Source organism: Podarcis gaigeae (assembly GCF_964106915.1).
Source record: "Podarcis gaigeae genome assembly, chromosome: 13".
NCBI lineage: Eukaryota > Metazoa > Chordata > Lepidosauria > Squamata > Lacertidae > Podarcis > Podarcis gaigeae.
Genome location: NC_139689.1, coordinates 38,214,314 through 38,229,200, shown reverse-complemented (window position 1 = coordinate 38,229,200; position 14,887 = coordinate 38,214,314). Strand labels below are relative to the sequence as shown.

The window sequence follows — 14,887 nt, the reverse complement described above, 5'->3', positions numbered from 1 at the left end:
TTAGGTTCTCCTCACAGTTTTCTTTCACTTCAATGGAAATTTTCATGCCGTGCTTTACAGTATACATGCAGACACATTATAGTGTTATTTTCCATTTCAATGTTCATTCAAGAATTATGCTTCACAGTCTGGCATTTAGAAGCATTCAGAAAACAGCACGGATCTGAGATAGAAATCTTCAGTTGTTTTCCATTTTGTAATTTATACTTTTAGCTTTAGGAGGGCTGTCCTTGCATTCTCACCTGCCCATTTTAACTCACACAGGTGGGTGTGGAAGCAGGGATGGATTTGACAAACTGGAGCAAATCATGCTCAAGCCCATCATTCCAGAGCCGATATGAGGTTGTGGGTGCAAGTATTGGATAAGGGCTGGTGTGATCCATGTTTACATCTTGACTGCTGTGGATCTGATTGGTTGACCATGATCCAGTCACATGCATCCACACATCCTTCCACCTTCTTCGGGGGGGGGGGGGGTTGTTATGACGACAGTGTGAGGGGAAGAACTATGTATGCTGCTCCCTTGAAATCCTTGGAAGAATACCCATCAACCTCAGCTGGCAGAGGCTGATGGGAGTTGTAGTCCAAAACACCAAAAGTGAGTTGATAAATATTTTATGAAAAACTGATTTGAAATTCACGGCATGCTGTCCGTTGAAAGAAAATTATATGAAAATGATGTACCCTTGGTATTTAATACCAAGTATGTGGGACGTGGGTGGCGTGTGGGTTAAACCACAGAACCTAGGACTTGCCAATCAGAAGGTCAGCGGTTTGAATCCCCGCGATGGGGTGAGCTCCCGTTGCTCGGTCCCTGATCCTGCCAACCTAGCAGTTCGAAAGCACGTCAAAGTGCAAGTAGATAAATAGGTACCGCTCTGGCGGGAAGGTGAACGGTGTTTCCGTGCGCTGCTCTGGTTAGTCATGCTGGCCACATGACCCGGAAGCTGTACGCCGGCTCCCTCGGCCAATAGAGCAAGATGAGTGCTGCAACCCCAGAGTCGGCCACGACTGGACCTAATGGTCAGGGGTCCCTTTACCTTTACTTATGTTAGCAAAAATATATGACAGGTACAAATACAGTGGTACCTCGGGTTACACACGCTTCAGGTTACAGACACTTCAGGTTACAGACTCCGCTAACCCAGAAATAGTACCTCGGGTTAAGAACTTTGCTTCAGGATAAGAACAGAAATTGTGCGGCTGCGGCAGCAGTGGGAGGCCCCATTAGCTAAAGTGGTACCTCGGGTTAAGAACAGTTTCAGGTTAAGAACGGACCTCCAGAACGAATTAAGTTCTTAACCCAAGGTACCACTGTACCTGCTGGAAATGTAAAGAAAAAGAAGGCTCCTTTTATCATATGTGGTGGACATGCAAAGTAATAAAAGCATTCTGGGAAATTATATATAATGAATTGGAAAAAAAATGTTTAAGATACCCTTTATATAAAAAAGAGGCTTTTCTATTAGGAATTATAAGTGCTGAAATTCCAAGGGAGCAGAAAATACTTTTTATGTATGTGAGGACAGTTGCGCGGATGCTGTTAGCTCAGAGATGGATAGAAGATAAAGTCCCTACCAGAGAAGAATGGCAAATGAAGCTGTTGGACAATGTCGAAATGGCAAAACTGACCAGAAATCTCAGGAACTAGGAAGAACAAAACTTTAATAAGGAATGGGGAAAATTTACAATTTACCTTAAAGACCGCTGTAAGCAGCTGAAAACATTAGCAGGTCTGCAATAACACTTGTAATGTAACGAGAACTATGGACACAATGGAGTTATAAAAAACCTGGATTATTTAAAAAAGGTGCAATAGAAAAGGTTTATTAACAGAACCCAGGGAGGGGAAGAAGTCCAGAGATTCGGGAGACCCTTGTAACTTTGGATGTGTTGTGGTACGATTGTAAACTTAAATATGTAAAACCAAATAATATATATATATATATGTATATAAAAGAAGTGAGTTAATAAATACATTTTAGCTTCTACATCAATTTGGCATTCATTGCTTCAGTGTGTTTTCGACGTACTGCTTCAGCAGGTACCAGCTGGTGGACCAGGGGGCATTTCTTAAAAAGCACCCAGCACAAGCTCTTCCATACTGCTGTGTAGTTTAACTGTTTCCAGACACAGGTTATGGAGCCAGCTCTAATCAACAGCGTGTGTTTTGAAAAGACCTTTCAAAAGGTACGTGTGCGTAGATAAAGGCATCCAACAGCACTTTGCAGAAGCTTGCTCCATATCCCTTTGGGGACTGGGATTTAGTTACTGTAATCACTAAAATAATATATGTGTAACTGTGATTTAACAAAATCAGGGTTTTATTTATGTGGCAAAATGTTTCAGCTTCAGCCTTTGTCAGACACATTCTTCTGAAACCTTTTTTCCTCTGTTAATCGCAGCAATGTGTTTTGTGTGCACACAAACATATACAGACAAGTTTCAGTGCATTTTTAAAGCCTGTGTTTTAACAAAGCTAGCTAGGCGCAGCGTTAACTTTGGCTCTTTGGAAGTGTAGCTGTGTAAGAAACCTACTATAATAAACCGAAAAGGAAGACAAGGAAGACTGTTTGGCAGAATAAAGCAGCAACAGTTTCCATTGTCAATTCCTTGCTACCTTCCCATTTGATCAGAAGTTGAGTCTCCCTTTTTCAGGGTAATTTTTTACCCATCATTGTTCCATCCTGTTTTATTTGCACTTTACCCATCTGCCAAAACAACTCACAACAGCATACACAGGGTAATCCAATTTCAGAGAAGCTTGCTCCAAGGACATATACTAAGCTGCATTTCTGATAAACAGTGCACTGAAGAGGTGCCTGTTCCTGAAACAGCTCAAAAACTGCCTTCCTTCCTTCCTTCCTTCCTTCCTTCCTTCCTTCCTTCCTTCCTTTCTTTTCATCCATCCTTCCTTCCTTCCTTCCTTCTTTTTTGCAATATTAAATTTATTCTATGTTTGTTAAATTTATCACAGTCATTTTTTAAAATTTACTGACGTGCTCTGCATTTTTCTTATATTTGTATTTCGATGTTTTGAATGTTTGCTGTAAGCTGATTTGGGCACAGCTCATGGTAGAAAAGCAGCAAATCAGACCCTCCACGTGTCCATATTTTCCAGGGGTGTCCTTGATTTAGAGAAGTTTCTGATTTGATCCCAGAATGTCCCACTTTTCCTTACGATGTCCCTATTTTCATTGGAGAAATGTTGGAGGGTATGGAGTTATCTGGCCCCTGAGCTGTCTGAAGGCAATCCTGTATAGGGATTTTTTTAATAAAAAAAAAGTTTAATAATGTTTTATACAGTGGTACCTTAGGTTAAGAACTTAATTCGTTCTGGAGGTCCGTTCTTAACCTGAAACTGTTCTTAACCTGAGGTACCACTTTAGCTAATGGGGCCTCCCGCTGCCGCCGCGCCACCGCCGCACTATTTCTGTTCTCATCCTGAAGCAAAGTTCTTAACCCGAGGTACTATTTCTGGGTTAGCAGAGTCTGTAACCTGAAGCGTCTGTAACCTGAAGCGTCTGTAACCCAAGGTACCACAGTATGTTGGAAGCTGCCCAGAGTAGATGGGGCAACCCAATAAGATGTGCAGGGTTTCATGGAATGGGACGTCGCTATTTTCATCATAGAAATGTTGGAGGATATGGCGTATAAGTGGGGACGCGGGTGGCGCTGTGGGTTAAACCACAGAGCCTAGGACTTGCCAATCAGAAGGTCGGCGGTTTGAATCCCTGCGATAGGGTGAGCTTCCTTTGCTCGGTTCCTGCTCCTGCCAACCTAGCAATTCGAAAGCACGTCAAAGTGCAAGTAGATAAATAGGTACCACTCTGGCAGGAAGGTAAACGGCCTTTCCCTGCGCTGCTCTGATTCGCCAGAAGCGGTTTAGTCATGCTGGCCACATGACTCGGAAGCTGTACGCCGGCTCCCTCGGCCAATAAAGCGAGATGAGCGCCACAACCCCAGAGTCGGCCATGACTGGAACTAATGGTAAGGGGTCCCTTTACCCCTTTACCTTTTTTATGGCGTATAAGTAAACTCACTCAATAAATTTTATCCTTAAAATTTGTGATCCCTTTCGCACCTGGCACTGCCAACTTCCTTTGATCTCTTTGTAGAAAAAGCCCATCGTCAATCATTATCAGCTCATCTCTGTTAAGGGGGGTCTCAGCCCAGCACCGATCAAGATTGAACTGCTTGCATCCCAGTGGGCTCATGTCTCTTAGGAAACCAAGCTCAAGCCTAGTTGGCACTTGGCTGCTTTTCAAGGCAAGCTGCTGTCCTCCTACACTTTCCGCCATGAAGGATTGGCTTCAGGGACACCACTCAGGTAGAAGGGATGTGTCAAAGGAAGCAGGGATTTGTCACCTAGCAACACACCTGGTGTGGCCCAGAGCTAATGGCCTTGGACAAGAAATAGGAACCCATGGCCTAGGAAAAAATCTCTAGCCACTTCATTTGTTTTTTGTTCCTGCTGGCAGCAGGAGATGAAAACTGCTTGATTTCATCTTGAAATGCAGATTACATTACCTCCAATATGTCCTGTTTTTTTCCAGAACACTTGTGGGGTATGAAATTAGTTTTTTTAATTATCTGCCAGCACCCCCAGGATTAATTTGATCTCTATCTCAGGCCTAGACAGGACTGTCCCCACCAATAGGCAGAGTGAGGTAGCCGCCTCAGGCAGCTGATCTTGGGTGCCCTGAAGAGGCAACAGGTTTTGGGGGTTTTTTGCGATTTAACTTCTTGTAACTTTATAAATTAAATTTTTATTGAGAAGGTTTCAAATTTGAAGAAATAAAGTGATGCAAAGGGGAAAAGGGGGGGTCTAAAAAATGTGTAGAAAGAAGCAATATACTAATACAGTGGTACCTTGGTACTCAAACGGCTTTGCTCCCAAACAAATCGGCTCCCAAATGCCACAAACCGGGAAGTGTTCTGGTTTGCGAACTTTTTTGGAAGCCAAACGTCCAATGCAGCTTCCGCTTGAGTGCAGGAAGCTCCTGCAGGCAATTGGAAACTGTGCCTTGATTTTCGAACGGTTTCGGGAGTCGAAGGGACTCCCGGAATGGATTAAGTTCAAGAACCAAGGTACCACTGTATTTACAATATATGAGAAATGCCCTAACCCATACATTCTCATATAAATTTGATATTATTATCCTAATACATATGTAAATATTAATAGCCTGCTACATTTTGCATAAACTCATTCCATATATTGTCATATTTATCCAAACAAAGTCTACGTCTGTAAGCAGTCTATTTATTAGTTGCGAGTGTTATCATGTTGTCAATCCATTTATTAAAGGTTATCATATATTTATCCTTCCAGTTCATCAATATCAGTCTCTTGGTTACCATTAGAGCGCATAGAATCCATTTTCGTTGTCCTGTTGTTAACTTCCACACAATAGGTATACAGTTCTGAATAATGTTCTCTGCTGAAAATTTCAGCTTTTTCTGGATGGTCAAAATTATACAATCCAGCACTTTCCCCAAAATTTAGAGCATTGTACAAACATAAGTTTCAGGGGAAATGTGGGGGGTTTTTTGGGGGGGTTGTTATTGTGTTGTTGTTGTTTATGGAAGTTGTGGTTTTATATTTTGATTTAATTCTGTGTACCGCCCCGAGACCTCTGGGTATAGGGCGGTATATAAATTCAAAAAATAATAATAAGGGAGGCATTATTATAACTGTATATTTATTGCCAGAGAGTGGAGAGGGGGATTGTGGGATTCGCTTCCTCAGGTGCCAATAAAACGTGGCTGGCCTGAGGTACTATATGTATTGTAGGACAGGTGGAATTTGTGGCACTGCTTCAGGAAACTAAATGTTTTCAACGGGCCCTGAGCCTAGAACCTGCTGTTAACCTGCTGAGCTTTTGTCTGTCATGAGCAGTGGCGTAGCAAAGTCAGGTGGTACCCAGTGTGGAAAATTTCTTGTCACATCCCGCCCCCCATTGAAATCTAGTTGGGCTCCCAAGAGACTGCAATCTACTCACAGTAAAAAAATACAGTCATACCTCAGGTTACAGACACTTCGGTTGTGCGATTTCGGGTTGTGCATTGCGCCGAACCCAGAAGTACCGGAACGGGTTACTTCCGGGTTTCGGCGCTTGCGCATGCACAGAAGTGCTAAATCGTGCTTTGTGCATGTGCAGAAGCACCGAATTGCGACCCATGTGTGCACAGACGTGCGGGTTGCTGGTTGTGAACGCTGCGGGTTGTGAACGTGCCTCCCGCACGGATCATGTTAGCAACCCGAGCGTCCACTGTACTGGCTGTGATCTACCCATTGTCATCATTGCCAGGAGTGGTTGAGCTTTTTTAGGGGAAGGGTTGGCCAAAGTTGAGCTTTTTGAGGGAGGACTCGTAATTTGGTGAACTGGGTTTGCTTCCCCGCTCCTCCACATGCAGCTGCTGGGTGACCTTGGGCCAGTCCCACTTCTCTGAAGTCTCTCAGCCCCACTCACCTCACAGAGTGTTTGCTGTGGGGGAGGAAGGGAAAGGAGAGTGTTAGCCACTTTGAGACTCTTTCGGGTAGTGATAAAGCGGGATATCAAATCCAAACTCCTCCTCCTCCTCCTCCTCCTCCTCCTCCTCCTCTTCTTCTTCTTCCTGTCATCTCCCTGCCTGCCTGCCTCCTCCATGTCAAAGCGAAGGGGGAAGGCCGCTGGCAAAGTGGCGCAACTCCCCCCTTCCCCCGACAGGTGTGCAGCATGCTGAATGTCACCCCCCTCGGTGATGACACCCAGGGCGGTCCGTCCGTCCCCCCCTGCTCCACCCCTGGTCATGAGCTCTGTGGAGACACCTTGGTGGGACCAGTTAGAGAGGGAGGAGGAATGGGCGGGAAACGGCTGCGATTAGACTCTGGAGATGCCCCCAGCAGGCAGGGGAAAATTGACCCGGACCCCAGGGAATGGGCAAAAGGACAGTCAGGGCCGATGCCCAAATTGGGGCCTTCAGGCACTTTGGGCATCATATTACATTGCCATGGCCTTTAAGGCTCTGAGACCCACCAAGTTAAGGTTGCCATATTCAAAATGTAAAAACCAGGACAGCCTGGGGTTTTTTTAAGGGAGCTTTATTATTATTATTATTATTATTATTATTATTAACCACCGAAATTGTTGAGCTTCTTAAAAGAAAACCCAAAAATTGTTTAGCTTTTTTTCTACAAAAACGCCACAAAAAAACATGAATTTTCTGTTGCCTTGCCTAAGATTCAGGACAATGCGCCACATTTCGGAACTTCTCTTTGGCCTTTGAAATCCTGGATGTATGGCAGTCCTACTGCAAGTGTCCCTATTTTCCAGGGACGGTCCCGGATTTACAGAAGCCGGTTTTGATTTGATCCCGGAATATCCCGCCTTTCCTTAGGAGGTCCCTATTTTTCATCAATTCGCCGAAGAATTGATGCTTTTGAATTATGGTGCTGGAGGAGACTCTTGAGAGTCCCATGGACTGCAAGAAGATCAAACCTATCCATTCTGAAGGAAATCAGCCCTGAGTGCTCACTGGAAGGACAGATCCTGAAGCTGAGGCTCCAGTACTTTAGCCACCTCATGAGAAGAGAAGACTCCCTGGAAAAGACCCTGATGTTGGGAAAGATGGAGGGCACAAGGAGAAAGGGACGACAGAGGACGAGATGGTTGGACAGTGTTCTCGAAGCTACCAGCATGAGTTTGACCAAACTGCAGGAGGCAGTGGAAGACAGGCGTGCCTGGCGTGCTCTGGTCCATTGGGTCACGAAGAGACGGACACGACTAAACGACTAAACAACAACAACAACACATTTTTCATTGGAGAAATGTTGGAGGGTATGGTAGGACGTCCCTTATTTTCATCAGATAAATGTTGGAAGGTGCTCTTCTAGGCTGAATGGAAAACGGCGCTTCCCAAGAGAACAGTGAAAGTGCCTTTTTGGCGTTGTTTGATGCTGCAACCTGCTTGGCAACCAGATATCATCACACCCCCCTTTGCTTTGTCCTTGAGGCTTCTGTGGGTTGGGTGATGGGAGGGGGAAGATCTTATAAAAGGAGGTGTAAGGTAGGGGGCGGAGGTACTCCGATCCAGGCCAGCCCAGGAGACGAGATGAAGTTGATCCAGGTAGGTGTAAACGAATAAGGCGCCCACTCAAGCAGAACATGGGATCAGCATGCGGTTCTTGCTCATTCACTGCTGAGGGAAGCAACTTTAGAATAGCATGAACTGTTTATTGAGGTTGCAGTGCAATGGTTACTGCTTGGGTATTTCGAATGCAAGATGGGTTAAGCATTTCAGGGAGTGCGACGGCAGCAAGGGTATCGTGCAAGCTACGGGCAAACCCTCCAAGTGCCCCTATTTCCCAGATTTGCAGAAGCCGTCCTGGTGTCTCATTTGATCCCGGCATGTCCCAATTTTCCTTGGATAAATATGGAGATACGTGACCCAACCCACCAGGTCAAGGAGATAAGTAACTATACAACCTTTAGAAGACATCTGAAGGCAGCCCTTTATAGGGAAGTTTTTTAATGTTTAATTTTAATTTTTTAAAGATGTTTTTATACATGCTGGAAGCCATTCAGAGTGGCTGAGCGGGGTATAAACTAATAATAATAATAATGATGATGATGAAGATGACGTTCCTATTTTCATTGGAGAAATGTTGGAGGGTATGCTATATAGTGAAAAAGACGCTAGCAGGGCTAAGGGAATCTTAAGGTTTACAGAATTACAATTTTTTGTTGAGGGAAAACGCTCAGGAGGCAATTCCCTGCCCTAATCTCAGTGCCCTAGAGCATGGCTGGTGTGCCACTGAGGCAGTGTGAGGTGACCTGTTTTGGGAGGCATGCTCTGAGGGGGCGAGAGGTCCCAATCCTGACTCGGTTTCGGGTAAGCCAAAGGAGGCAGCTGAAAACCGAAAAACAGTGGTAACAGCTAGTGGAATGCCCCCTTTCTGCCCAGAGCGGCTGCATTGATCCTGGTCTCCTCCCATCCTGCAGGAGTGTGAGCCAGGATTTGGGGGTGGGTACCCATGGCATGTCTTGCCTCGGGCGTCAAAATGTGTTGGACCAGCCTTAAAGTGGGAAGCATTCCTGTTCACAGTGGCATGCTGCTGCTTTAAATGTGCTGGTGGTGCCTCGGTTTTGCCCTTGTAGAACTCAGCAGGGAGGCGAGCCCAACACCACTCTAGGTAATTGTTTGTGTTATAAGAAAAACTGCTCCCTTTCCCTTATGGCAGGGTTTCCCAAACTCGCCATTTATTTTTGAACAACAACTCCCATCATCCCTTGCTAGCAAGACCAGTGGTGAGGGATGATGTAGTCCAAAAACAGATGGAGACCTAAGTTTGGACAACACTGCCTTATGGGGTATTCCAGAGCCTGTATAGAGTCCTTAGGTGGGTTCCCTATCGGTAGGAGAAAATCGGTAGCCTGGCCATTCCTTTATGGTGGTAAATACTTAGTTCCTGAATCTCTTACACATATTGATAGTGTGCTCATCTTAACAGATACTTCCCAAACTGTATTTGAAAAGGGAGGTGCAAGCCCCTACAGTCAAAAAGACAATTGGAAAGCTTATTTGGGAGAGTCAAAATGGCTTCAGGGTTGTTCTCCTGTACTACATTCATACCTCGGGTTACAGCCGCTTCAGGTTGCGTTTTTTCGCGTTGCGGACCGCCGAAATCCAGAAGTACCGGAACGGGTTACTTCCGGGTTTCAGCAGTCACGCATGCACAGAAACGCTAAATTGCGCTTCGCGCATGTGCAGAAGCGCCGAATCGCAACCCGCGCATGCGCAGATGTGGGTTGCGAACGTGCATCCCGTACGGATCAAGTTCGCAACCTGATCGTCCACTGTATTTCAGACACGTGGTTTATATACTGTACTTACGTATGTGTTTGCCTTGTATATTTACGAACATTTATTTTATATGTGAGAACTTAGTATTCTTAAAGCGGTTGTGTTGTCGCTCCTGCTGTCAAGACTTTTCTCCTGATGCTCAATCTCTTCCTGCCGCATTAACTCTAACCTTGCCTCCTTCTGGTACCCCTACCCACCCTCCCAACCCCTTAAAACCCTCATGAGGCTCCAAAAATAACAGATTGGCAAATCAAATTACAGGAATTGGTGGAGACGGCTCAACTGACTAGTAAACTCAGAGGAAACTCAAAGCAAAAATTTGCAGAAAAATGGGATGGTTATATAAGATATGTTCAAAAATACAATAATAGTTGTGACTCCGTGCTAGCGTTCGAGTGATAAAGGAACTAAAAGGAGGTGGACAACAATTAAGGATTTATTATGTTTTCAGAATGTATTAGAAAAATTATATAGAAAGGTTTATTGTTTTGTGTACATTCAAATGTAAGATAAAATATATGCAAAGGGACTTGGCAGGAAGTCAAAGTTGAAGAAAAGATTTTGGAAGATAAAAGGGGAAATATATTTACTTTCATTGTTAACATTTTCTGTGCTAGTGTGGGTGTGTGGGTGTCTGCACATATGTGTGTTGTTGTATGCAATGTTTGGGAGGAAATAAGACGGTAAATAACAAAAAACAAACTAAATATCGATGTATGTAATTTTTATTTCTTAATTATATTTAGTGGTAGTATGGCTGTATTGTTTTTTGTAACATAAAACTATTCAATAAAAATTATATTTTTAAAAAACACCATGGCAACAATTTCACCAACACCTTGTATAGACATCAGACTAGCCTTGCTCTCAGACTCCTCAATCCCTGCTTCTCACCTCTCCCTCCTTTTACAACCAGGGAAAGATCCTCTTGCTGGCAGCCTTCTTCCTCTTGGTGGCTACCCCCACCGCCAGCCGCAGGAGCAACGTGGGCATCGCCAGCCATACCCCTGCCTGCCGCCCCATCAATGTCACCATCGCGGCCGAGAAAGAAGACTGCCTCGTCTGCATGCCCATCACCACCACCATCTGCAGTGGCTACTGCGAGACCAGGGTGTGTATGTGCGCGCTTGTGTGCATATGTGGGGCGTTGTGAAGCGGGGGAATGGGGAATGCCATTCTAGGAAGCCAGGCACCCATTTGAAGCTCAGAATTAGGCATTATTGACCTGAGGGGAGCACGTGTTGCTAAATCAAGGCAGCCCACCAGATGGCGCTGGCACTGCAGCTCCCATCAGTCCCAATGGCAAGGTGCAATGGGAACTGTAGTCCAGTGGCATTCGCTGGGCTGCATGTTCCCTATTGCGGCATCAAGCGCATCCGATTGGGCAAGCTAAGAGAAAATCTCGCCTGCCATCTCTGTGGTGGACATTTTAACAGCTGAAGGCACTTGAGGAGGTTGTGGAGACCAGGGAAAGGCACGGAGGAAGGGTGCATCCTGGGAAGAGAGGCCCAGAAGGTTCCATTCAGGGCTTGAACCTAAATTTCCCTATCCCTGGTCTACACGATTGACAAACGTCTTTCTTGAAAATTAGAAGGCGCACAGGTGAACTCCTTTTTTTGGGCTTTAGCACTGAACCCCAAGTGAGTAAGCATGTCACTGTGTCCTCCAAAAAGCAGTGCTAAGAAAAGGGCAGATGAGAATTTTGTGCTGGCACGATGCCTCAAAAAAAAAAAAAAAAAAAAAAAAGAAAGGAAGGAAGGAAGGAAGGAAGGAAGGAAGGAAGGAAGGAGAAGAAAAGAAAGATAAAAGGATGTGGGTGGCATTGTGGTCTAAACCACTGAGCCGCTTGGGCTTGCCGATCAGGTCGGCAGTTTGAATCCCCATGATGAGGTGAGCTCCCTCTGCCCTGTCCTAGCTCCTGCCAAGCGAGCAGTTAAAAGCACGCCAGTGCAAGTAGATAAATAGGTACCGCTGTGGCGGGAACGGGCGTTTCCATGCGCTGCTCTGGTTTCTGTCACAGTGTCCCGTTGTGCCAGAAGCGGTTTAGTCCTGCTGGCCACACGTCCCGGAAAGCTGTCTCTGGACAAACGCCGGCACCCTCGGTCTGAAAGCGAGATGAGCGCCGCAACCCCATAGTCGCCTTTAACTGGGCTTAACTATCCAGGGGTCCTTTACCTTACTATGCCTCACCATCTGTGTTTGGGGCTGCTACTTACATTTGGCTCAGCCACGGCCAGTGGGCAGGGCTGAAGGGAGTAGCAACCCAGAACTTCTGGAGTGAAGTTGGGAAAGGTTGACTTATGGGGGAAAGAACACAACTGTCCTTAAGAATGGCATGCACTGAGGATCTCTGTAGCTGCAGGATGCGGCAGGCGTTGGGAGCCCATCCCTGTGCCAACCTGTTCCATGCCTGCTCTGCTCAGTGAGGAGAGAGGCGTAATAGGATGGAATTCAAAGGTGCACTCAAGGCCAGGCCCATATCTGACAGTGTGCTAACAGTGGGCAGAAGGCCAAGCCAGTGTGTCAGTCAAGGGTGTTGTATTGGGGAAACCTGGGTTCAAATCCCCACTCACTCTTGAAGCTCATTGGGTGGCCTCAGGCCGGGCACTAATAATAATATATTATTTATACCCTGCCCATCTGGCTGGGCTTCCCCAGCCACTCTGGCCGACTCCCAACAGAATATTAAAAACACAATAAAACATCAAAACTCACTCTCAGCCTGACCTTCCTCACAGAGTTGTTGTGAGGGGAAAAAAGGGGAGAATCATGTAAACCACCTTGGCTTTCTTGGAAGACAGGAGGGGTAGAAATATGTTAAGTGTGGCAATGTTAAAGGTTGATTTGTTTCGTGAAATTTATACACTGCTTGATGGTTAGAAAAGAACTCAAAGTTTACAAAGTTCCCTGTCAGGTTTTTCATTTTGGTTGCTGCCCTGCTCCTCCTATGTTAGCAAGGGCGAGTCAGACATGTCTATAACTTCCCTTTATTGTCCTCCCTGCCCGGCGACTTCCTCTACAGGAGATGTTGCTGAAGGACGAGCGAATCGTCTTCAACCAGAGAGTCTGTACCTACAGGGAGGTCCGCTACGAGACCACGCTGCTGCGCGGATGCCCAGCAGGTGTCGATCCGATCTTCACGTACCCTGTGGCTGTCAGCTGCCACTGCGACCTCTGCAAAGTGGCCTCCAGCGACTGCACTGTTCAGGGCACTGGGCCCAACTCCTGCAGCAACCCAAACCCCTTTATCTAAATGGAGGGGGGCAGCTAATAAATGCCATCCGGAACCAACAGCAGCAATGCATCTCTGTGAGTGTAGGGGTCAGATGGGATTACCATGAGGAATTATAAAATAAACGGTACATCAAGCCATTGTGTCCAAGATGAAAGCATTGTGTTGACTGGGTTTGATATATTGACGATAATTTCTGATTCAATCCCATAAGATTCTACATTCATGCCTTTTTGATGCCCTTTTGCCTCTACTGCCCATTTCTCTCTCCTCACATGTCACTTACACAGCAGTTGCTTCGCCAGGCAGGCATCCTGGGCCAGTTTCTTTGATGTATATTAATCTTAGGATGTTAATCTTAGGGCCTGGAAATAGTTTCACAGGAAGGTGATAAAGATGCTTATCTCCTTGCCATCCTGCCATCCTCTTGTTTACTCCTGTTTGTGATCTCTGGAGTTTCTCTAGTCCTCTTTTATTTACTCTCAGATTATGTATGCATGCTCAGAGTAGTAGTCTTTGTAGTTAAAAGAATTTCTTTTGATCTAACTTTCTCCCCACGTGGGTTTGATGAAATGCTCAGAAGAAATCTGATTGGTTCTTACGAACGCTCTGTAAAATGTTCTTTTGTGAATAAAAACTAGCTGGGCCAGGGGGCTGCACTCGGACAAGCACAGAGAGACACGATTATACGCACCCTTCCCAGAGTCTTGCTGGTTCAAGCCTCTGTGTGTATTCTTATTAATCAGAGTTCAATCCTTCCTTTAGTTTGCGAACGCAACAGTGAGTGATTCAGTCGATAGGTACAAAGAACTCAGGAGTCCTGGCTTCTAGTCTGTTTCGCTTGTTCTCTGCCCATTCTGTTTCCCTTTCCACTCCTCTCTAACAGGGCACACCTTAGCTTTCCTAAAGAACTCTTGAGCTCCAATCGCCTCCTCGCTCTTAGTTTTCGCCCACAATGAACAACATTAACTCCTAAAAAAATTGTGGCTCTTAACCTCCTTCCTCAAGCCACTGTTATCCACAGAACTAGATTTCTGCACTAAGAAACCTTAACATTTCAGAAAATGGGCAACACGACCCAGTTAGGTAGTCTGAAAACTGGTTTGAATGTGTACTGCGATGTTTTGTGCAGTGATAGTGGAGAATGAAAGTTAGGGACACAGGATAGTTGTTTTCAGAGGGACAGTCATGCTAGTAACTTGAAGGAAAAACAAGGTCTTAAAGCACCTTAAAGACTAGCAGAATTATTATAGTGTAAGCAAACTCCCATCTATTTCATGCATGTATTCAAATTAGAAATCTCTGAGTAACTTCAGGTCATGGAATCTAATACAGTGGTACCTCGGGTTACATACGCTTTGGGTTACATACGCTTCAGGTTACAGACTCCGCTAACCCAGAAATAGTACCTTGGGTTAAGAACTTTGCTTCAGGATGAGAACAAAAATCACGTGGCAGCGGTGCAGCAGCAGCGGGAGGCCCCATAAGCTAAAGTGGTGCTTCAGGTTAAGAACAGTTTCAGGTTAAGAATGGACCTCCAGAACGAATTAAGTACGTAACCAGAGGTACCACTGTATAAAACACTAAAACCAGCCAGCAGAATTGCACAACAGCAACCATTTAATACTCTATATTTTACAAGTAAGGAACACTGAGGATGAGATAAATGATCATCACAAGTCTAGCTGTGGCACAGAATTATCATTTTGTAGTAGTGGTTGTTGTTGTCAATCTCCCGAGAGTCAGATACCCTTACTGATCTACTGTATCGCCTACAGATCCCGATTTATCACCCCTGCTCTTACT

The 14,887-nt window shown here is 45.3% G+C and overlaps 1 protein-coding gene and 1 long non-coding RNA gene across 3 annotated transcripts in view; both read left to right on the top strand.

Annotated features, from left to right (window-relative positions):
* Positions 1 to 14,887, top strand: part of LOC310830275 — a 274,706-nt gene that overhangs the window by 246,983 nt on the left and 12,836 nt on the right. The window lies entirely within an intron of this gene.
* Positions 2,102 to 13,135, top strand: LOC310830242 (lutropin subunit beta-like). Of its 2 annotated transcripts, none has more exons than XM_083709982.1 (3): positions 2,102 to 2,190; positions 10,766 to 10,960; positions 12,872 to 13,135. In XM_083709982.1, exons 1-3 carry the CDS (start codon positions 2,140 to 2,142, stop codon positions 13,100 to 13,102), a joined length of 477 nt encoding a protein of 158 aa, XP_083566108.1. In that variant the 5' UTR covers positions 2,102 to 2,139; the 3' UTR covers positions 13,103 to 13,135. The 2 variants fall into 2 exon arrangements, with proteins under 2 accessions (XP_083566108.1, XP_083566109.1); XM_083709983.1 differs by lacking the exon at positions 2,102 to 2,190 and adding an exon at positions 8,062 to 8,112.